Here is a 24,860-nt window from a genome sequence, read left to right as displayed (position 1 = left end):
ATTTGCCTGTTGATGGATACCTGGGTTGTTTCCAGTTTTGGGCTATTAAAAATAAAGCTGCTATAAACATTTGTGCACGGGTTTTTGAGCAAACATAAGTTTTAATTTCTCTGGGATAAATGCCAGGAGTGCAATTACTGGGTCATATGGTAGTTCCATGCCTAGTTTGAAAAGAGAGTGCCAACTGTTTTCAAGAATAGCTCCACCATTTTACATTTGCACCTGCAACATATGAGTGCTCTAGTTTCCTGCATCCTCCCTGGCATTTGGTGATACTGGTGATATATATCTGTAGATGTATATAGATCTACCTGTACATCTATAGATATAAATCTATCTATCTGATTATTTTTAGCCATTCAGATAGGTGTGCAGTGATAGCTCACTGTGGCTTTAATTTTCCCAACCACATCCTTTTTGCGTGTGCTTATTTGCCATCTGTATGTATACTCTTTGGTTAAATGTCTCTTCATGTCTTTTGCCCATTTTCTCATTGGATTGCTTGCTTTTTACTGTTAAGTTTTGAGTTTATATATTCCAAATGAGTCTTTTATTAGATATGTGATTTGCATATCTTTTCTCAGTCTGCAGCTTATCATTTTCATCCTCTTAACAGTTTTTCATAGGCAAAAGTTTAAAATTTTGATTAAGTTTGATAATGTGCAATGTATCTACTTTTCCTTTTATGGAGCATGTTTTTGGTGTCAAATCAAAGAACTCTTTGCCTTGGTTTTAGATCCTCAAGATTTTCTTCTATGCTTTTTTTCCCCTAAAAGTTTTATCGTTTTACATTTTACATTTAAATTCATGATCGATTTTGAGTTAATTTTTTGTATATGGTATGAGAGTTAGACTCATACCATATACAAAAAAAGATTCATTTATTTTTTGCAATGAATATCCAATTGCTCCAGCACCATTTGTTGAAAAGGCTGTCTTTCCTCCCTTGAATTGGTTTTGCATTTTTGTCAAAAGTCAGTTGGGAATATTTGTGTGGATCTATTTTTGGGTTTCTATTCTGGTCCATTTATCTATGTCTATCCTTTCACCAATACCACACACTCTTAATTATTGTAGGTATATAGTATGTCTTGAAATTAGATAGAACGAATCCTCCCTCCCTTTTCATTCTTCTTTTTCAAAATAGTTTTAGCTCTCCTACTTCCTTTGCCATTCCATATACTTTTAAGAATAATCTTATCTATGGCTACAAAAAAGTCTTGTTGAAATTTTGATAGGAATTGTGTTAAATCTCTATATCAATTTGAGTAGCATTTCCATCTTTACTATTTTGAAATCTCCCAATCCATGAATGTGGTATGTCTCTCCACTTCGATTTTCTTTATTTCACCAGCATTTTGTAGTTTTCAGCATGTAAGTCCTGTACATGTTTTGTTGGATTTACACCTAAAAGTATTTCACTTTTTTGAGTAATTGTATATAATCTCGTATTTTAAAAATTCCAGTGTCCACATGTTCATTGCTATTATGTGTATGGAAATAAAATTGATTTTGTGTGTTTATCTTGTATCCTGTTGAAAAATTTCCCCTCTCTTTCTTTAAGAGTTTTATCATGGATGTATGTTAAATTTTGTCAAATGCTTTCTCGGCGTCAATTGATAAAATTATATAATTTTTCTTCTTTAGCTTTTAATACAGTGGATTACAATGATTAACTTTTGAGTATTAAATTGGGATTGCATCCCTGAAATAAATCTCACTTAGCTATGGTATATAATTATTTTTCTTGATTGCTAAATTCTATCTGTTAATACTTTATTCAGGATTTCTGTATCTATTTTCAAGAAAGATATTGGTCTGAGTTTCTTTTTCATGTGCTGTCTCTGGTTTTGGTATCAGGCTTCATAAAAAGAATTGGAAGTGTTCCAACCTCTTCTATTTTCTGAAAAGACTGTGTTGAATTGGTTAATTCTTCTTTAAACATTTGGTAGAATTCTCCAGTGAAAACTTCTGGGCCTTGAAATTTCCTTTTTGGGGAATTTAAAAATCATAAATTAACATTTGTAATAGTTATAGGGATATTCAAATTCTCTACTTTCTAATAGGTAAGTTGTAGTAGTTGCTGTTTTTCAATTAATTGGTTCATTTTGTCTACGTTGTCAAATTTACATGGGTAGAATTATTCCCAGTATTCCCTTATTAACCTTTTTTATAACTTCAGAGTTTGTAGTGATATTCCATTTCATTCCTGATACTGGTAATTTGCATCTTCTTATTTTCTTTGTCTCTCATGCTAGATCATTGTCAATTTTATCTATCTTTTAAAATAACCAGGCCAGGTGCATGGCTCATGCCTATAATCCCAGCACTTTGGGAGGCTGAGGTGGGAGTTGAGCCTAGGAGTTCGAGATAAGCTTGGGCAACACAGGGAGACCCTGCCTCCACAAAAAATAATTTAAAAAAATTAGCCTGAATTGGTGGCACACACCTGTGGTCCCAACTACTCTAGAGGCTGAGGTGAGAGATTTGCTTGGGCCTGGGAAACCAAGGCTGCAGTGAGCCATGATCATGCTACTGCACTCCAGTCAGCTTATTGTTTTATTGATTTTCTCTAATAACTTTGTTTTCAATTTCATTGATTTCTGCTCTTATTTCTATTATTTCCTTCCTTCTGCATGCTTTGGGTTTATGTTCTATTTTTCTAGGTCAATGAAGAGCTTATTGTTTTGAGACTTTTCCTCTTTTCTAATGTATACCTTTAGTGCTACACATTTCCCTCTCAGCACTGCTTTAGCTGTGCCCCACACATTTTGATATGTTGTATTTTCACTTTTATCCAGTTCAAGATATTATCAAGGTATTTTATCCAGTTCAAGGTATTTTGATAATACCTTGAGATTTTATCTTTGACCCATGGATCATTTAGAAATGTGTTTAATTTCCAAGTGTTTGGAGATTTTCCTGTTATCTTTCTGCTATCAATTACTAGTTTGATTTCATTGTGGTTACAGAACACACCTTATGATTTCAATTATTTTACATTTGTTGAGGTCTGTGTTTTGGAAGAGGATATGGTATATTTTAGAATATGTTCCATAGGCACTTAAAAAGAAAGTATATTCTGCTGTTGTTGGGTACAGTCTATTAGATCCTGTTGGTTGATAGTACTGTTGAGTTCCTTTATATCCTTGATTTTTGAATTTCTATTTATTTATTTATTTGTTTATTTTTGAGATGGAGTCTCGCTCTGTTGCCCAAGCTGGAGTGTAGTGGCATGATCCTGGCTCACTGCAACCTCTGCCCCCTAGGTTCAAGGAATTCTCCTGCTTCAGCCTCCTGAGTAGCTGGGACTACAGGTATGTGCCACCACATCCAGCTAATTTTTGTAATTTTAGTAGAGACAGGGTTTTACCATGTTGGCCAGGCTGGTCTTGAACTCCTGATCTCAAGTGACCCACCTGCCTAGGCCTCCCAGAGTCTTATTTATTTATTTATTTATTGAGACAGGGTCTTGTTCTGTTGCCCAGGCTGGAGTGCAGTGGCATCATCACAGCTCACTGTAGCTTTGACCTCCTGAGTTCAATAGGTCCTCCCTCCTCAGCCTCTGGAGTAGCTGGGACTACAGGCATGCACCACTACACCTAGCTAATTAAATTTTTTTTTTTTTTTTTTAGAGACAGGGTCTCACTATGTTGCCCAGGCTGATCTCGAATTCCTGGGCTCAAGTGATCCTCCTGCCTCGACCTCCCAAAGTGCTGGGATTACAGGTGTGAGCCACCATGCCCGGCTTGATTTTCTTTTTAATTGTTCCTTTCCATTAGTTATTTAAAAATACCAAATTGCTGATATAATAGTAATAATAGTTGATTTTATTAAGTGTTTACTATATGCCAAACATTCTGTTAAGTCTTTTGCATGCATTATATTATTATTATTATTTAAGTTCTGGGATACATGTCCTGAACGTGCAGGTTTGTTACATAGGTTTACATGTGCCACGGTGGTTTGCTGTGCCTATCAACAGATCATCTAGGTTTTAAGCCCCGCATGCATTAAGTATTTGTTCTAATGCTCTCCCTCCCCTTTTCCCCCATCCCCGACAGGCCCCGGTGTGTGATGTTCCCCTCCCTGTGTCCATGTGTTCTCATTATTCAACTCCCACTTATGAGAGAACACATGAATTATATTATTTAATCCTCCCAATAAGCCAATGTGTTACATACTATCATTATCCTCATTTTGCTGAGGCTTAGAAAGGTTAAGTGACTTGACATTAAAATAACACAGACAGTAAGTGGCAGAGCTGACATTACCCTGACATCAATGCGGGGTTGCCTGACTTCCAACTGTGTGCACATAACACCTATGCAATCTGAGGCTCTATCAGGATCCTAGAAGGGCTGATAAGTTTTCTTCCAGTTCACATTTGCATAAGTATGTAAGTGGTTATGGGGGAAATCTCATCAAGGAATGGTAGGCAGACTGTAATGTGATCCCCAACAATTCCTGCTCTTAGTATTTGTGCCCTGCATAATTCCTTCCTCTTGAGTATGGGCTGGACCAAGTGACCCACTTGTAATGAAGAAAATATGGCAAAAGTGATATGAGGTCACTTCCAAGACTAGGTTACAAAAGAACCGTGGTTTCCATCTGGGGCCTCTTTTCTCTTGCTTTCTCTCTCACCTGCTTTGGGTGAAGCCAGGTGCCATGTTTTGAGCTGGCCTAGGAAGAAGCTTGTGTGGCAAGGAGCTGATATCTCTGGCCCACAGCCAGTGAGGACTTAAGGCTTACCAACAGCCACGTGAGTGAGCTTGGAAGCACATCATCCCCCAGTGAAGCCACACATCCTCACACCCAGGGCTCCAGCTGACACCTTGACTGTGACACTGGGGTGAATGACCTCTAGGCCTCCTTTGTTCCATTTCTGGTTGCTTCCATGGCTCAGACAGAAAATGGAGTGGTAAAGTGGAGAAGCAAACGGCAGCCATAATCCAGAGGAGTGAAAGAGGTGTGGGGAGGGTAGCAGAGGCACAGGAATGGCCTCGCTCATCTACACACATGATGGCCCTGTGCAGGAGGGAGGAGGATGGAGAGGAAAGCCTCCTCCTAATGATGTATCGGTGGAAATGGAGCCTAATCTCAATTGTTGCTTCTTGCTCTTGCTCCAAAATCAACTGCCCTCAGTTGACAGTCATTGCACATGCCTCTTCCTTTTCTTGTGTACCTGTGGGTACACTGTCCTTCTCTTCCTTGGAAATTTAGCCCAGGTTACAGTGCTGCTGTATATGGCTCTACAGATTGTGTACTATAAAAATCCAGATGGAACCATTCATATCCTATGAGATGATTTGACAAGTCATCATCCAGAAATCTTTCCACATCATTACCACTGAATTCTCATCATTTCAGTGCATTAACAGATATTTTAACACCTATTAAGTGCCAAGTGTTGTTCTACATGTTGGGGATTTAGCAGTGAACAAGATGGATGGAGTTTCTCTTGTTGGAGTTGGTACATGAATAAGATGATAACCATATAATAGACAAAGTAAATGTAGATGTTGTAAAGAAAAGGTTGCATATGTTGGGGGTGAGGGAAACTTTAGCCGGAATGCTGGGGAGACACATTCTTGTGTTCTTCAATAATATACGCGACTATATCCTATCAAGAACAGATGTTCTGTACTTAACTGTTTCTTTTTTTTTTAAACCTGAAATAGCAGACAACATGTTGATATGTATACATTGGGTATTTGATGCAACGTAATAGAGTTAATTTCTTATTAGCTTTTGCATTTGTCCTAGCAGGATGAAATAGTGTTTTAAGAAAATGCAAATTACTCAATAAACTGAGTAGGAATGTTTAGAAAATTTTATTACTCAATATTATAAGATTAAGCATACTTTTGTGGTTTTGGTAGTGGCAGAGAGATATTTTGTAAATTTAGTACATTCTTGACATTTGTGAGCTATGTTTTCTAAGACCTAGGAGAGTTTTCAAAGTTACAAATTCCACTACAGCACATAATTTCCCCATAAAACACAGTAAAATATAACTGATATATTTAAATATCCTTTGTGTCTTTAATGGTTTTCTATAAGTACAGGGCTAACAAATTTGTAGAGTTATTTTGTGGCTAAGACCCTTCGTATCCTTTGACTTTCACTTTCATTATCAGTATTAGTGGTTGACTTTCTTTTATGTTTCCCACCCCTCAACTCCCAAAACTAAAAGTCAAGGTTAAAAAAAAAAACTAGGAAAGATATTACATTCTTGACAATGAATAGAAAAGTATCAGAACATACGAAAGTGTTGGCACAAAAGGCTGGCCCACTCTTGGGATAGGGACCCACTCAACACACTAGCTCAGAGGGCTTGTGACTCAAATGAAGCATTAAGAAAATGAGAAATCACAATGAGTCATCAATGATTAGGGTTACTGAAAAATAACTGAAACTGAGAATGTTAAATCCACAGATGCTAAAGGTCTTCTGGTATCTAAATTACAGACCTATAGCAGGAGGGCACAAGCAATCCCTTGTTCATCTCTTTATTGTTAGAGCATATGTGAAATGATTTTGAGGAGGAAGTCAAGTGATGTAGAACTTTCTGAGCTGGATATCTTGTAAGAAATTATTTTGGAACACCACAGATTGGGTTTTTAGCTGTGCCATATATGCATTGCTAGGTTAGTTCCTAATTTGTCACAAATTCAAAAAGGCTCTGAACTTCAGCTTCTTTCTCTGTAATGAGAGCTGCCAATTCCCACTTCCAAGGGCACAGGTGAGGATAAGCTGAGCCAGGGTTACAAGAGATCTTCATAAACATGAAAGCAGCCCATGGAATCAAGGTGTTACTGTTATTCAATCACATATCATTGGTTTCAAATTCCCACTTTGTTTGTTAAGCAGAATAAAAACACAGGGAAGCACTGACTAGCTGAAATGGACATTGTGTAAAGGGTTTAACTTACTTCTTTTACAAACCACTGACAAAAGGCAGGACCAATCCATTCTCTTGCATGAATACCACAGTCTATCCAAACAGCTCTTTTGAGTCGTGATCGTCTGCCCAGCTGAAAACAAGAGCATTCACAGTAACCAACTCAGGCTTTTAGATTCACTGACCAGCATAATTTAATAAGGTTTCAGCATAATTCTTCACTATAGTGTGGTTCATTAGGTAATGCATAAAAAGGACAAAGGGAGTTCCCATCTATCTCGAAAGTCCAGGCTTGTTTATGCAGAAACAATACATTTATTGTCCTAATTATAATAAAAGAACTAGAAAGTACAAAAGGAAAAGGAAAATCCCTAAAATAGGTTGCTTCTTTATTTTTAAAAATTTTTTATTTTAATTAATTAATTTTTAAGAGATGAGTTCTTGCTACGTTGCCAAGGCTGGTCTTGAACTCCTGGTCTCTTGCAATCCTCCTAGCCCAGCCTACTTCTTCATTGTAACATAGTATGTGACTGTTAAGTAAGCAGCTAAGTCCTCCCTCATCCTCTTTCTCTTTCCATGCCAAGGAATATTTCTTAAATAATAGCTATATTTTATAGGTGGATAAAGTCAAATTTTATTATACCACAAAATGAAAACATAAAACAACTTGATTTCTAGAATCAAGTGGCAGAATTTTCTTTACAATCCTACTACATCAATATTACTTTTAACCTGGTTGCTAATTGAGAAATCAGTAGGAGATCCTGACATTATAATTACAGGGGATCTAATTTTCATTCATTCATTAATTCACTCCACAAATATTTCAGGAAATCCTTTTTAATGTCAGACATTGTGCTCAGTACTGGAGATTCAAACATGAAAAGACAAGGAATTTATACGCTAGTGGCGAGGGCAAACGTAAGCAATCAACCGTTATGATGTGAATATCTGTAAGTTACCGTGGGAACGTAAAAGTGTTATGTTGAATTTTCCTAAGTAATAAAATGTGGCTTCTCAGAAGAGGAGCACTCGAGTACTTCAGCAAGACATAAAGCTTGTTTGGCAGACAAGTTGGAGGAAGGCATCTCAATCCTGGAAGAGAATCTGAGCGTACCATATTGGAGGAACTGTGCCTACAGTTTGAGGAAGGAACAGCAGATAAACCTCAAAGTGGATTCCCTGGATACTAAATAAGAGATGAGGCTTCCTCCTATATTCTATGGGGTGCTTGTGTGTGTGCGTGTGTGTCTGTTTGCTTGCTCATGTTTGAGGGCTCATATTGGCAGCAGTGTGGAGGATGGATTAGAGCGTGAGAGGGTCAAGAATGGGGGCTCAAAGGAAGCTCAGTACTGAGGCCACTACTGCAATAGTCCAGGGAGAACAGACACAGAGAGAAGTTAGGGTAATAGCTATGAGGACAAGAGAAGCAACTGGGGCAGATCTGAAATATTCAGAAGAAAAAATGGTCAGCTTTTGGTGGTAATTTAAAGTGAATGGTTAAAGGAGAGGAATTTAGGATGATGTCCATGTTTCTGAATTGGGAGGAGAGGAATGCCATTCTGAATCTGAGGTGCTTTTCTGAATATCCAGGGAAGAGTGTCAAGTAGGCAATGGTGGGTGAATTTAAGGTTCCAGTGGGTGGACTGCAATGGATACAGAGGTCTGGGATGACTATTGAAATTATGGGCTAGATGTGCCTATCTAGAGAGTGTTTGTGGTGTGAAAGTAGGGCTAAGGATAGAGTCTCAGGGATTACTTGAACCTAAGGAAAGGATAGGGGAAAGGAGCCAGTGAGTGAGACCCAGATGGTCAGAGAGACAGGAGGAGAATCAACTGGAAGTGGTTGCTGGCCTTGGAAAGAAGTTTTAGAAGAGCTGTAGGGGCAAAGGCTGGTGAGTCAAAGTCTGAATGATAGGAGAGGAAGTAGAGATGATGATTAGAGGTAAGTCTTTTTAGAAGTTTGGCTGAGAAAGAATGGAGAGCTATAGGTCAGTAGACAGAAGAGAATGCAGGGTCAAGGGATGAATGAGAATAATATATACCTTCTGCATTAGTTAGTTCTCATGTCACTATAAAGAACTACCTGAAACTGAGTAGTTATAAATAAAAGAGGTTTAATTGGCTCACAGTTCTGCAGGCTGTACAGGAAGCATGGCTGGGGAGGCCTCAGGAAACTTAGAGTCATGGCGGAAGGAGGACAGGAAGGAGGCACATCTTTTTTTATTTTTTATTTTTATTTTTTTTTTAAATGAGACTTGGAGTTTAATTAAAAACAGAACAGGGATACATTAAACAAACAAACAAAAATTACTTTTCTGATTATCAATTTTTTTTTTGAGACTCAAAGCATCCCCAAAACATTGGAGATCCAGCTTATTCCTCAGACATCAACCATCACAAAAGGTTTTCACTCTGAACTATTCACATTTTTGTAGCAGAAAACAGAACAAAGTTCTGCAGACATCCTTCCTCTCTTTCTAAAATATATTCACAAACAGGGTCTTTTCATAGTTCAAAAGAAAAACAAACAGGTTTCTTTCTTGGCCAAATGGCCTGTTACTCTCACCCTGGGATCTGATTTCTTAACAAAAAAGTTCAGGGCACCAAATCCAACCAGAAATTCCCAGGACACCAGTGGCTACTTAACTATGAGGGGATGGATGCTTTAGTCTTTCTATGAGGCGAATCATTCTCCCAGGATTATTATGCTGCTCAATAGTCCCAGGACAGATAGGTGGGAAGGAGGGTGAATGCAAAAGCGAAAGGGTCACAGAAAAGAATGAGGCTTTCTTGAACAACCCATAGCAAGGCAGAATGGTCCAGTTTTACAAACTACCCACTATAAACTCCGAACATGCACACCCAAAACTAGAGGGGAAAGGAAAGAGCTCCTGGGGGACTAGGGAGACAAAAGATGGTGACATAGAACAGCAGACTCGCCTATGAACATTTCTTAACTCCCTAACACGGGAAGATGTTTAATTAAAAAGTTGCTGTTCAAAATTGTACTGAAAACATATCTAAAAATAGGTCTGTAGTCATCTTAAAAATAAAAGGTCACTTCTCAGATAAGAGGAGTGACAGATATTCTCAGATACCAACACTTGAGGTATCTTTGATGTAAATTTGAAAAATGGCCTGGTAGAGAAAAAGGAAGGAAAGGAAGGAGAGAGGAAGAAAGTGAGGGAGGTAGGGAGAGAAATTCAGAGTACAACAGGAAAGGCAAGAAAACTGGGAGGAACACATTTTTTCAGCCCATGCTTATCTATCCCAGCAGCCAAACAAAGCAGATCCACACTTCAAACTCAAAACATAAGAAACTGCAATCTAAGAACAACTACCACAATGCTCACTGGACTTAAAAATGACGACTGAGACCGGGTACTCAAATGGGTCACCGTTCTTCAGAGGTCATTCTTAGGCGTTATCTGACAGAATACTATGATCAGGCCTTACCCACCAAGTGGAGGCTAAAGTGCCTCTATTACTTGGTATGGACCTGCTCTAGGAGCAGACAAAATCACTTTGCTTTCTTGAAGTACAGGAAGACTCTGCCAGCAACAAGATGCAAGCAGGGAAGAGTGGCAGAAGAAGAGCAAAACTGGTTACCAAGGGCGCTCTTCTGATGTACGGAGTTAAAAATGTCTGCACAAATGCACTAAGTAAAAGAATGGGAAGATGAAGTATAATTCTAATCCCAGCACTTTGGGAGGCCGCGGCGGGCGGATCACGAGGTCAGGAGATCGAGACCACAGTGAAACCCCGTCTCTACTAAAAATACAAAAAAAAAAAAAACTAGCCGGGCGTGGTGGCGGGCGCCTGTAGTCCCAGCTACTCGGACAGGCTGAGGCAGGAGAATAGCGTGAACCCGGGAGGTGGAGCTTGCAGTGAGCCGAGATTGCGCCACTGCACTCCAGCCTGGGCGACAGAGCGAGACTCCGTCTCAAAAAAAAAAAAAAAAAAAGACAGAAGACATTCCTCCCAGAGGAAAGAAAGGAATTGGACCTCAAAACAGTGTCACAGGGTAATGCTACCAGAGTTGCACAAGCTGTGCTCTGTCCCGAGGGACGAATACCTCAAGGTAAAAGGGAAAGCAGCTCCCTTTTTATCATTTCCCCCTGCTGGTTTTAAAGACCCCAAGCCCAGACTCTTGCAACACTGAACCATAGGTGGGATACAGGGAGGAGAGACAGAGGGTAAGGAATATGAATGGTGTTAGGCCCACCAAGCTCTGTATCCCTTCCCCAGACTTCCCAGCCAGGCAGTTGTTGGTAGGTTGATATTTGATTTGGGACAAAATTACAGGGTATGAGGGTGGCTCTCAATAAAAATACAACTAGGAAAGTCAGAGTTGAACTGTTTTCCTCTAAGGGCTGCTTAGCTCTACAGAAATACAGCAAGGGCCTTCAATCTAACCTGTTTGACTGGGAAGGGGAACAGGAGACAGGGAGAAGAAATGGTCAGATGAAGCTCATCTTCCCATCATTTGGCACCCAGAGGAAGACGGGGAGGTGGAGACTGTAATGGGGGCTGCTGGTATTGCCTCTTCTGTCTTTTCACTGTTGATCCTATTGGCCAAATCAGGTGCACACAAGTATCAGTGTTGCTGCTTTTCTTCTAATCCTTGCAGGAGAGTCAGATGTCCATCTCGAACTGAGCATCATCCCCAACTGCATGTTTCCTGTCGTGATTGTTCAAGTTGTTCAAATTGTTTACTTCTACTTTGGAGTCTTCAATTAAGGTGCCAGGGCTAGTGACTCCTGGGATATTGGGCAGATGGCAGGGTGGGGTCTGAGCCATGGGAGAATTGCGACAATACAACAGAAGCTTTCTGTCATAAATGATTCGAGTTCCTCCCGGTGTGGTGGAGAAGAGCGTCCCCCCGGGCGTGGTGCAATAGTCATGAGGTAGCTGCGCGGCGTCGCTGATGGCCACGGTGCGGGTGGGGATGGCGCGGCTCTGGCTGGGCTGGTGGCCGCTGCCCGCTGACGAGGACATGGCTGTGGGCGCGGGCTTTCGGCTTTGTCTGGCGGGCAGGCGGCGGCGGCGGGACTGGGGCTGCTTCGGCTCCTCAGGAGGACGGAAAAGCGCACTCTGCGCGCTCCTCGCTCGCTTCCTCTCGTTCCCTGGTCCCGCTCCGCTCCCGCCGCCGCCCTCTCAGCCGCAGCCGCCCGATGCTCCGGCCTCAGCCAGCAACAGCAGCGGCAGCAGCGGCGACGACGACGACGACGACGACCGGAAGCGGGCGAAGGCGGGAGCCAGAGGCAGGAGGCACATCTTACATGGTGGAGCAGGAGGAAGAGAGCGAAGCGGGAAGTGCTACATACTTTTAAACAACCAGATCTCATGAAGACTCACTATCACAAGAACAGCAAGGGGGAAATCTGCCCTCGTGATTCAATCACCTCCCACTAGGTTCCTCCCGCAACTTTGGAAATTACAATTTGACGTGAGATTTGGGTGGGGACACAGAGCCAAACCGTATCAGCTTCTTACACATTTATATAGCTTTGCATTGGTTCATCTTAAGCAGCACCAACTCACAAATACTTTGCATCAATAACTGAAAATGTTAGCAAAAGTATTCTCTGGAATATCCAATGGCAAAAATGAAATATGATTCAGAAACCTAAGGGAAAATATTTCTGAGATTATCAGATGATGTTAAATATGAGACTCTATAAAAGATCATTTCATTTCTTTTCCCCATAAGTTAAAGTTGAAAAAGATGAATATTTGGTAAACATTATGTATTTACATAGCAATTGCTTATTTTTACCTTTAAAATAAAAAGAGATCTTCCCTCATATGATCTTCCAATAGAGAACATGTGAATGAGGCCTGAGTGAGTTTTATTCAGATGATGCATCCAATTTTCAATCTATGAGAAAATAAATAAAAACTATGTTAGACTCTCTCAAAATAATGGAGCTTTTAGAGCAAAAGGAAACAAAAAGACAACAGTAGGTCTCAGAATTCAAGGAGTGCACATGGAATATAAAATTGAACAAAAAACCTACTTTCTATTTTTAATTTTCTTTGGGATATCTAAAGTTACATTTAATTTTCTGCCTTTACGGATAGTAGCTTATATCTTTATATTGTTCTTCCATTAAAGCATACCTTCTACTACCATATATCATTAATATACTGGTAACAGAGTTTTATAAAAAATTGATGTGTTCTAGTTTCTTTTTGAAAATCAGAATTTATTTCTATTTTCCACAAGTATTTAAGAGGTAAATAAATCGACTTTAGGAAAACTGTCCAAACTACTTGAAAGTGTTTCTTAAAGTTCCATATATTACAATTTGCCACTGAAAGAAAATGCTAAGAAAAAGGCATTATTTTTTTCATTCAAAGTTTCTTTTACTGAGCTACATATCAGAGGGCAAACTGAATAATTTCTCCAGTGATAGTGATACATTTGCATTGATCCATTCATATACACTTATCTGTCATCAGGAAAAGATACATTTGAACGAATAAGGTGCTTCATTCCTGACTTAAAAGCCTTATAAGGCGTAAAAAAAAAACCCACAAAAGTGTCCTACCATTTTATGGTGTAAAAGGATCAGTGCTGAAAAAATAGCTAAATATATTCAGGAAAGTGCCTGTATATTCTTTTCTTTCTATTTGTATTTAATCTAATGAGCAGGATATATGTGTGTGTGTGTGTGTGTGTGTGTGTATACATATACATTATGCATATCTATGTTATATTTGTAAAATTTGACTGTTTTCTAGTGTATGTTAACAGTACTTCTGTGTGCAAAGTTATCTAAAACCTTTCTATTGCTTCTAATTTTAAGCTTCAAAACGTGTTTAGACATGAAATATGTGCAGATAATTTTGAAAGGAGAGTTGTCATCAAGAGAACCAAAAACCGTCTTAAGAATAGAGCAGCATCTCATTTGTTTTATGTCTGGCATTCCTTTGTTCAATTCAGAGAAAGCATGGAAAATGTATGATTCATTCATTTATTCCTCCGTCAACAACTATGTACTTGGAGGTCTCTATTTGCCTGCCACTGGGGTTATAGTGGTGAATAAGAAAGAAGTGGCCTGCCCTCATGGAACTTGTAGCTTATTAGGGGTGAAAGGCATTAATCAAATAATCACATAATTACATAATTAAAAACTGTGATAGGTATCACATCCCTGTGCTACGGGGGCATGTAATTCACTAGGTGTTGGCGGAGGAGGGGTTTAATCCAATCGGGAAGAATAGGAACGGCTACCTTTTTGCTTAAGCTGAGATTTGCAGAACAACAACCTGTCCAGGTGAATAGTAAAGGATGTGATAGAGCGGATGAGGTGGCTGTCAGTTCTCCAGGTAGGATAAAAAAGCATGTTCAAAGGTACAGAGATGCCCCAAATGAAGCTTTGCCTTTGAGAGGTCTCAACTTTGCAGAGGGTGCAAGTAAGGTCCACTCTACTCATCATTTCCTCAAACTCTGGTTAGCTTTATGTTTCTTGGCTTCTTAGTGAAGGCCATTATAGCTATAATTATAGCAACATTTCCTCACTCTTCCACTGCACTTCCTATGTCCTATGTAAAAGTGGTATGGGTAAAGCAAGCGAAATTAAAATTATTTTGATACTTCTTATATACCATCAAAGACTTAATAGAAGAGAGAAGGTGCCTGGGCCATGTAAAAGCTACACATATTCTTCACATAGTACCTTCTCTGTCTTTATGCTTCTCCCCCAGAAGCATAAAGCACATCATTTTCTCCCTTAGACCTAAATGATAAAGACGCCTCTGTAAAAAACCAGAAAAATCTCTTTTGATTACATACTTCTTCTAAGGAGTGATAAACTTCATAATTATATCCAGAGAGGGATCTTCGGTTTCTCTGGGTGTGCAAGCTGCTTCCCTTCTCCAGTGTTTTCTGAAGATCTTCTGTGAGGACCCTGGATTTGGAATGACAGACATGATGAAAAGTAAATTGAGATATTGCAAAAATCAGGCAACATCCAAAGAAAATCATATGCATCTATGTAAAGAAAGACTGTGGTGATCAATATTTCTAAAAATACCAAATGTTGGGAAAATGTTCTTTTTCAGGAAATGAAAACTGTTAAATAAGTGGTGTGATGAATTTAACGTGTAAAATTATAGGCAGATATCCTCAAGTCATAGTAGTAGTAACAATAGCTACTGTTGATTTGCAGCTGCAACAACCGAATGATGGCTACGAGCACTTAGATTTACTGAGTACTACTTACTTACCAGCAGCCAGGCATTGTGCTATGTCTTTCATGTACATAATCTTAGTTAATAGCCCTATAGTCTATGTGGTAGATTCTCTTGCTATTGGTATTTATAAAATGGGGAAACAGTCTCAAAAGGGTTAAGAACTCACCAATATCACTCTACTGGTCAGTGCAAAGCCAGAACTTGAACTTGGAAGGTGAACCCAAATTCTGATCTTGAGATTCTAAGTCCAGGGTCACTTCATGAAAACTGAGCCTAGGCTTCTCTTCCATGCCCTTACCACTTTCTTTTTCCTGCTGCTTCTTCCTGTGCACATCCCTTCCATCACCAAGAGACTGTGCTCACGTTACTACCCAGCATCCCTGACCCAAGACGGAGAGAAAAGGGAAAGGGGAAAAGAAGCTACAGTCCTCAAGAGGAAACTGAAGAAATACCCAGAGTTGGAAAAAGTGATTTCACTGCCTGCCAGCATCAAGAATGCCAAGAGAAGAGAAGCTCCACCAATTATAGTGAATGCATTTGGAAATTAAAGGCTGAGGCCAGGGGGGATTCCAGGCTTTGTGGAACCAGCTCCAGGCAGAGTCATTAGTGTTCTTGATGTGACATGTGAGTTAGATAAATACAGGCCTGTCTTCTCAATGCTCACCAGCCTCCACTAACTAGAGTTTCACACAGTAGCAAAGCACTTCCGTCATTTGCATTACTTAAAGATGTTAGAAAGCCCCTCGGTGATTTTCCTGGGCCTGGCAGGTGGCTAAAAAGCTTTGCTTTCATATTTTATTTTCCAAAAGAACTTGTTGTTTAATGGTTTAAGTGCTATTAAAAGAACATATAATGGCATCGTTAAATAACTTTCAAGGCTGAAAGTTATTTAAAGCCTTTAATATTAATTTTTAAAAATTATTTTAAAAAATTATCTTGAATCACATAAAGAAATATTTTCCATTCTATGAAGAAAGCAAACTAACTTAGGGTCATACTGGGTATAGGACATTCTTTTTCATTTACTCATTTCTTATTTATTGAGCACCTACTACGGACAAAGCACTTAATCAGGAATTGATCATTGGCTTACTGCTTTTTTTTGTTTCAATTTTTGATTTTAAAACTGAAAACATTTTAGAAATCGAGGTAAGGTGAGGTAGCTCAAAGCTTGGTTAAGTCCCCAATGGCTGCTTGCAGTGGCTCAAAATGTGAGTGGGAGGTTGTTGTTAGTCTGACATCTGTATTAGTGCTTTCTTTTTTTACCCTCATGGTAAGAAGTTACAGATGATTAGGCTTGTATGGGCTAAAGAATTTTATAATATTGCTAAGGTAAGTCTTGAGCCAAATGAACCTCCATGTCAGTTTTCTAACTTCCTTGTGTTGGGAGAGAATCTGGGATGGTCAAGAGGGATGTGAGTTTGACTAGGGCTGGGGTAGTTATAAATTGTCAACGTGTTCCAATACTGCAGGGAACCTTCAGGTATGTTTCCCTCACTAAGATCATCTATTGTTTCTCCTGGCTACTTTTTTCGATCCCAAGAAACGAAGGAAAAAAAAATGTAGACAGATTTGCCAAAGGCAGAAATCTATACCAGAATCTCCTTCTGAATTTCCTGTTGTTAACGTCTGTGGTACTTTGTTATGGCGGCCCCAGCAAACTAACCTAGGTCTCTGTTGAGTAACTTACATTGCACCTAAACGCAGGTCCTAGGAGATCAACCTTAAATTAAAAAATAATTGTGACACTGGAGGTCAAGTCCCATTTTCCTTGTTAAGTAGTTGACTAGAAACTAGCGTATCGATGACAAGGCTATGAAATGGAGTCTCAGAATGGTCTTTGTAAACTGTTGTAGTTTCTTACTTCTTCACAGCCTGTGATGATTCCTACCCCAGTTATGTATATTCCTGTAATGGTGACTAGAACTATTATAAACTTTCTGAGTGATGCCATTACTCAGTAAAAAACCACCTCCCCACAGTTTCCAGGGTGGGGAGGGACCCTCAAAACATAGAAATTTATTTATTTTTTTTTTTTTGAGGAGTCTTGCTCTGTCACCCAGGCTGGAGTGCAGTGGCGTGAACTCGGCTCACTACAACTCCATCTCCCAAGTTCAAGCGATTCTCATGTCTCAGCCTCCCAAGTAGCTGGGATTACAGCCACGCACCAACGTGCCTGGCTAATTTTCGTATTTTTAGTAGAGACCGGGTTTTACCATGTTGGGCAAGCTGGTCTTAAACTTCTGACCTTAGGTAATCCACCTGCTTCAGCCTCCCAAAGTGCTGGGATTACAGGTGTGAGCCACCATGCCTGGCCAAAAAATAGAAATTTCATCACCAACTTTTACAGGTATTTACTTTATAGAATGACCAAAATGTTTTATGGTAGAACGAATCATTTCATAGAGGGGAATTGATCACCTAGGGGCCAGACACATGAGGTCACATTATCTCCACTTTAAAAATCACTATAGCTATACGTTATGTATTCTTGTACAGAGTAAATGACAATCTTTTGAAAATACTCCAGGCTACAATACTAAAAGTCAGTTAAAATGATCTCTACCTACTGGGCCCATGGAATTTAATTGACTCATATGTTATTATCTTGGGACCAACGAAATGAATAATTCTAAATGACTGTTCTCCATGAAGAGGCAACTGATTTAGAACACTCATTTTTTAGACTTTATTCTCTGTGACATAAAGTGTGATATTTTATTCTATATCAGTTCCACATGACCTATGTTTAATGACAGGAAATAGAGACTTGTTAAACTAACTGGCATATTCTTTTCTACTGAATAGTAATTAATGAAGCATGTGAGTGGTTACTGAGCACCTATAGATATAATTGCCAACCCGTTTCCTGTCAGGCATTCAGAGAATCAGAGCAGGCCTTCAAAGCTACAGCAATGTCTAAAATGTGTCCAGTATGAACAATAGTTTTATGCACAGCCGTGATTTTGTTCTAGAAGCATAGATAAAATGCCTTTCTGTAAAAAGCATATCAGTACTTTAATAAAGCTGTAAATATCCTTCTGGCAGGGCAGTCTCTGTGTGGACCAGGGATGTCACTGCAATTTGGCACCCCTTGGCTCAGCCCTCCAGAGAGACTGGGCCCTCACTATTAACTCACAGAGCCATCAGCCCACCCCAGGCCCCAGGCCCTCCCAGATCCCAAAACTCTGTGCCAGTTTTGACAGTACAACAACCTGCTAAAAAGTTTGGGTAGTTGGAGTAGTCACTTACATGCATGCCTCTCAACCTCCAAATCTTAGGATTCCCAGCAAAGTGTAAGTCACTCCCTCCCTCTCTGTCTCATCTCATTAAGTTGCCACACTGCACTTTTCCTAGATCTTCCACTGATGCCCCTTCTCTCCTCCACCCGCTTTTCCCTGTGCCCACTGGAGTCTCCCTTCCTTTGTAAATAAACTTCCTACATTCTCTAGCCTCTTCGGGGAACTCTCTTTTCTCATATTCTTGCCCCATCAGACATTTGACTCTTTAAAGGATACACATTCTTTTGTGGCTTTCTATTCCCAGTCTCCCTCTCCACTTGCCTACCGTGGGGCATAAGGGAGGAAGGTCAGCGTACTCTCCTGTATGCCATGAATCTTCTCGCTTCCAGGGAAAGCTCATCCTCTCTGCAGCATCACGCCACTTCTTGCTGCTTTCCTCGAACTCTTGGCTCTGCCTTGATGTTCCTGCCCCAGAAGTACATTTTCTCCCTCCTCCTCTAATCTTGCCATCAGCCAAGGAGATTCAAGATGATTCTCTGATGATTTAGGCCACCTGTTCTTGACTGCACCAGCCTCAAAGATATCCACACAACACTCCCCTTCAATAATCTCTGTGGCTACTCTGTGGATCTTGTTACCAGACATAGACATTCTACCCCAGGACTCTGAGCATCCAACTACTCACATTTTGTCAGAACTTCTTTCCTTCTCATTTGTTTCCTTCAGTAACACTACATTGTTTTCAATACAAAGACCTTAATATCTTCCCTGATTCTTCCACTTGGCCCCCTCATCCCTCGTAGATGCTCCTGCCTTCCAATCCATGTTAGACCCAGGGATGAATACTTGAACTATTATCTCACTGAGGACCTCAACTTTCTCGCCACCCTGACCTTTCCATGGTTCTATCCAACAGAACCTCAGCTCTGAATCAGTGTCACACTCTCTCTTCTCTGCAACAACCACTTCTCTTTGTTCGTACCCCAGTTTTTCTCTTGGTAATACCCTTTAACTCCTCATTTCAGTAGATAATTCTGCTTCTTCATTCATCCAGACAATTTAGCCATTGGCTGTAACCTTTTTTGACACGTCCACTTTCCTCTCTACACTCTTACGTAGATCCACCACATTTCTCTCTTCGGTTTTAGAGAATGAGGTATCCGTCCTACTGTTCAGACACTCTTCTTACTGCACATTCTCTCTGGCATCATCGATGTCTCCCTCCCTGCAGGCTCTTCCCTCAGCCTACAAATACACTAAGATTTCCCCCTACACAAACAAATCCCAAATCTACCAGGTAGGGATCGGTGATGCATCTCCTCCCAGTCACTTCGCATTCTCTGCTTCTCTAATTCTAACTGCTAAGAACAGGAATGGACTCTGCTGCTGTGCGTTCTCACCTCCTGTTCACATCTGTGTCTTCTAATGCAAACATTCTAATCCACCTTTAGAGTCATCGATGTTCTTTCTATTGCCAGATCCAAAGGAAACTGGTTGGTCCTTTTATTGCTGGATATCACTGCAGCACTTGGTACCCTGGACCCATCTCTTTCTTTAAAGTCTTTTCTTCTTCAACTCCTCTGACTATCTTCCACTTGCTCTTTTCTTTTTTTTTGAGACAGTGTCTCACTCTGTTGCCCAGGCTGGGAGTGCAGTGGTGCGATCTCAGCTCACTGTAACCTCTGCCTCCGAGGTTCAAGTGATTCTTCTGCGTCAGGCCCCCGAGTAGCTAGGATTACAGGCATGCACCACCACACCCAGCTAATTTTTGTATTTTTGGTAGAGACAGGGTTTCACCATGTAGGACAGCCTGCTCTCGAACTCCTGACCTCAGGTGATCTGACCGCCTCAGCCTCCCAAAGTCTGGGATTACAGGCGAGAGCCACCGCACCTGGCCCCACCTGCTCTTTTCTTACTGCTCTAACCACTTTTTTTAAAACCAACCCTCAAAATATCTAAATCTGTTCAAGTTTGTCTACTCAGTTACCCAAGCTAGAAAACTTGGAGTCACCCTTTCACTTCTTCTTTTACTACTTACTATCCAACATGAGGAGAGTCTGCTCTGAAATATTTTTTTAATGCTCTCGTGGTCCTACTACTCTGGTCCTACTCAGAGCCTCACTCCCTCTTCCCTGGATTAGTGTTTCCTATCCCCTCCACCCCACCCCACTGAATGTGCCTCCTTTGCAATGGGGCAGCACCATCCACAAGACTAGGTCTGAGCTCCTGCCCCTGCACATAAGATTTCCCACAATCTGAACTCCGTTTCTCCAGCATCATTTCTTTCTGCCCTCTGACTTGCACTTCATACACTAACCACTCTGCACTCATATGCTGCTTCTTCCTTTGCTTGTGTGGTCCCCTCTGCCTCTGCCTGGCTGGCATAGCTCCTGCAGAAAGCCTTTTCCACTCCTGCCTTCTCATCCACCCTCTAGGCCTTGCTAGGCTGCTCTCCTTTCTTCACAGAAAAAGTCCTGTTTTTTCACTGATCACTTAGCGGTAATAGTGAATAGTGAAATGAAAGGTCCACGTGGTTGCTCCCATCCCCCATTGGACTAATAAGCTCTTCAAGGTGAATATATTCATGTCAGTTTTCCCCATATGAAAAATTGTACCCAAAACACTGTTGTAAGCGCTTGATAAATAACCTAAATACAACTACCATTTGGTTCAGTTTAGTACCAAGAAATTTTATAGCAAGTGAAAAGGAATGCTTACTTGTACTGGATGTTGGCTTCCTGTAAGAAGGCTAACAGGGCTCGGGAACCATTTTGGGGGATATGGACATCAGTAACTGTTCCCTCTGATACATAGGAGATACTGCTGGGCTGCCACAGGTCCACCTGTAGTGCAGGAACCAACCTATAATTCATATTCAACATGGGGGGGACAATCTGTGTCACAATGTCAAACACATTCTTTTGTTTGCATATAGTAACACCAAACATATTTTGGAATTAGACTTAATGCTTGCATCATCAGGGTAAAACTATTTGATCTTGAATTTGATTTTCCAAATTATATCATATCCATATAGAATTTGATCACAATTTGCAAGTAATAGTTTGAAGACCAATATATTGAAGCCACAAGGTAAAAATGAGATAAAATAGTTTTAGGTATAATTTTGATATTGTTTTAAAATTATTTGCTATGCAAATACTTGAATAATTGTAAGAAAAAAAGATATAAATCACCCTTCATCCTACCACATAAGAACACTGTGGTAGCTGGGGAGTATTTGGTAATTTCAAATGGAACATTCTCTCATTCTTGGTCTTTCTTTTTTCTTTTCCTTTTCTTTTTTTTGAGACAGAGTCTTTCTCTGTCACCCAGGTAGGAGGGCAGTGGTGTGATCTCAGTTCCCTGCAATCTCTGCCTCCCGGGTTTAAGCAATTCTCCTGCCTCAGCTTCCTGAGTAGCTGGGATTACAGGTGCATGCCACCAGGTCCAGCTAATTTTTGTATTTATTTTTAGTAGAGACAGGCTTTCACCATATTGGCCAGGCTGGTCTTGAACTCCTGACCTCAAGTGATCCACCCTTCTTGGCCTCCCAAAGTGCTGGGATTACATACGTGAGCCACAGCACCCCGCCTAGCTGGACCATTCTCTAGGTGCCCGCTCTTCCTCCAACACATGCCTTTCTCCAATTCCTACTCAGCCTTCACTTGTCAATATAAACATCCCTTTTCAAGGAAGACTTGGCTGCTAGGATAGGTCTCCCTGTCATAGTTCTTAGAACACCTGGTGCTTCTTTCTTGATGTAGCTTCCTCTTGCCAGAATGTAAGCTCTGGGAGGGCAAAGCGTTTGCCCATTTGGTTACCATCCATCCTGGAACAGTGCCTTGTGTAAATTACCCACTCAGTATTTGTTGCATGAGTGTAGACCTCCCCCTTTGTAGTAATTCACTACATATTCAGTATTTTGCAGGAAAGCAGAAGCCACATTTGTTTCCTTATTATAGTGTCCCCAGTGCCTTAGCCAGTGCTCTGCGCCTGGTAGGAGTTTGGCCTTCATCAAAGGCACGATGGAACGCAGATGGATGGGAGGAGAGCCCTATCGCTGCAGGAGTTTGGAGCATCGTTTCTAATTAGGCACAGTTTGTCTTCACAGTCCTGCCTCTGTCTACCCATGACTGATCTGGGCCTCCCTCTTCCTGCATCTCCAGCCTTGGAGGATGCTGCAGGGCCTTGATCTCTGCTAAGCTCTTATCTGATAAGGTTTAGTTACTTTATCTTCACTTAATTATCAGTGCCTGCATTCTGTTAGGAACTCTAGAAGACCAAAAATACTTTGTGACTCAGGAAAATAAACCTCTAATGATACGATTCAGTCTGGAACAGGGTAGAGAGGCTTTTATTTTGGGGAAAAAGAGTCTACCTGTTTTCTTTCATGCAGCTGACTCCTCCACTCGCTTGCAAGGGCAAATCTGACTCAGCTAACATGCCAGTCCAACAATCAGTGCACAACAGAAGTGTGAGGCTGGAAGGGATGCTGAGAGGTCATTCAATCCATCTGTCAGCCCTTGGGCAAGGACACATCTAGGACTGCACCAAACTCTCCCCAGGAGGTGTGTCTAAACCACATCTTTAAGGTCTCCGAATAGAGGAGAGTCGACAATATCCTAAATGAACTCATTCACATTTAACAAGATTGTCAGGCATTTTTCTTAATCCCTTCTATTGCAGCATAGTTTCTTTTCTTTTTTTTTTTTTTTTTTTTGGTGTGTGTGTGTGTTCTATTATTCAGTGAGGAATAGCTGGTTTCTTGCCTTTATAAGAAAAAGCACGTTGGTATCTTTCACTTATCTTTATATATTAGATTTTTTAATCCTTTAGAAGATCGAATCTTTGGGACTTGCCTCTAAACCCATTACAGAGACAGATTTTTTATATTAAGGATAACAGTTTGCTGCCACCCCTTAATACCAGTGGATATGAGGAAATTGTGCTGTATTCAGAGGATAGAGAGGCACAGGTAGCTAAAATAATATGAATTACCACTCTGGAGATGAGTCTGTAAGTGCTATTTTCTGGGGTACATGCTGAAATAAGAATCTTCATCCCACAGAAGAGAGCAGCTTTTCCACAGGAAAGTTCCATGAAATGGACCCTACAGCAAGGCTTGGAGAAAGCTTCCTGGGAAACTTTCTCAGAAAGTGTGCTCAGAAATGTGCTCGGAAATCTGCTGGCCTAAAGGATAACTGATAAAAAAGAATTTGCAAAATCACGAATTCTATTTTGTTGTGATATTAGGAAAGTAAATGAAAATGAATTATTAGTTTTTCTCTAGTAATATTTTAAGGAAAGGGTATTTGAATAAGCAGCATGGATATTTCAGTCAGGATGGTGGCAGGCAGGTGCCTATAGAAGACATACGGGACAGTAATTACCATCTGAGATTTATAATGTTTCATCTACTTTATAGATATCTCTAATCTTTTCAATAATACTTTGAGGAGGAATTAATTGTAGATACATTTAATGAAGGAGAAGATTCAGGTTCATAGAGGCTAAGTCACTTTCCCAAGGCTGCAGAGGTACAAAATGGCTGATACAAGACATGCTTAACAGCAGTGCCCATAATTTACTGACCCGGTTCATGTCTTCAGGATCTTCTGAGAATATGCCAGAAAAATAAGCATCTTCCAACTTCCTGACCTAGTATTTGGGGAGGTCTGGTCAGTGGGTCTCACATTCTGGTCTTTCCTATGGGGTTATTTGTCCCATAAATTCATATGCAGGTATTTCAAGGTTCCAATCAGCCTCCTGTGTGTAAGTTCCTATCAATAGTTTCCTTAGGGCCTGATCACATCTGGATGAGATAATTAGTAGTTCTGAACTGCAAAGCTGTGTAATTCTGGGCTACAACATAACAAAAGTATCAAGAACCTTATTAGGATGGTCCAAGGCTGTTTGCCAGCCATTCCAGGTATTTGCTGCAAGCAGCCACCTGATACTCCACAGGAAAGGATACTCCTTTGTAGAGCCTTCTGGCCTAGGAAGCTGGTGACTATCCCCCTGTGTTCCTTTCCTCACATGATTACTAGTCACATATATACAGACATGTTTAAGAGGCCAACGTATTTCAGTGTCTTGCTCAATCTGACAGCCACGGGCTGGAATCCTAGCTCTGGCAGCATTGGCTATGCGACTTTGGGGAGGTTAACATTTTAACATTTCTGAGCCTCAGTATCCTCATGTGTACTGTGAAGATAATCTTAAAAACATACCAGACAGGCTTTCTTGGAGGATTAATTGGAATCATAGAAGCAAAATAGCAGAGGGTCACATACTAGGAGCTCAAAAGATAATCACTGCTTCTTATTATTGCTATTTGAAAAGCATATGAAAAGAAGGGCTGGATGGAATAAGGACAGAGTTCAAGTTCGTACGGTTAACATGAAGAACATGGTGAGATTGTGTCCCTATATAGAGAGATTAAAACCTAGAGATGGCTTTAAGGGTGTGGGGGGCAGGAAGCAATAAATAAACGAAAAATATAAACA

At 40.4% G+C, this 24,860-nt stretch overlaps 1 protein-coding gene across 4 annotated transcripts in view; it reads right to left on the bottom strand.

Moving 5' to 3' along the window:
* CPA6 (carboxypeptidase A6) overlaps positions 1–24,860 on the bottom strand; it is a 366,630-nt gene that overhangs the window by 92,880 nt on the left and 248,890 nt on the right. For 3 of the 4 annotated variants that reach the window (XM_055298960.2, XM_063611539.1, XM_063611542.1), the window contains exons 3-6: positions 21,070–21,194; positions 14,709–14,823; positions 12,687–12,788; positions 6,936–7,037 (exon numbers count right to left, since the gene is read on the bottom strand). In XM_055298960.2, coding sequence (XP_055154935.1) covers positions 6,936–7,037; positions 12,687–12,788; positions 14,709–14,823; positions 21,070–21,194 — 444 coding nt within the window. The remainder of the gene's footprint in view (positions 1–6,935; positions 7,038–12,686; positions 12,789–14,708; positions 14,824–21,069; positions 21,195–24,860) is intronic. The other variant, XM_063611540.1, reaches the window with a different exon arrangement.

Source organism: Symphalangus syndactylus, chromosome 11 (assembly GCF_028878055.3).
Source record: "Symphalangus syndactylus isolate Jambi chromosome 11, NHGRI_mSymSyn1-v2.1_pri, whole genome shotgun sequence".
In the NCBI taxonomy this organism is placed as follows: Eukaryota; Metazoa; Chordata; class Mammalia; order Primates; family Hylobatidae; genus Symphalangus; species Symphalangus syndactylus.
The sequence above is the reverse complement of the archived record's forward strand: the minus strand, read 5'-3'. Positions and strand labels throughout refer to the sequence as shown.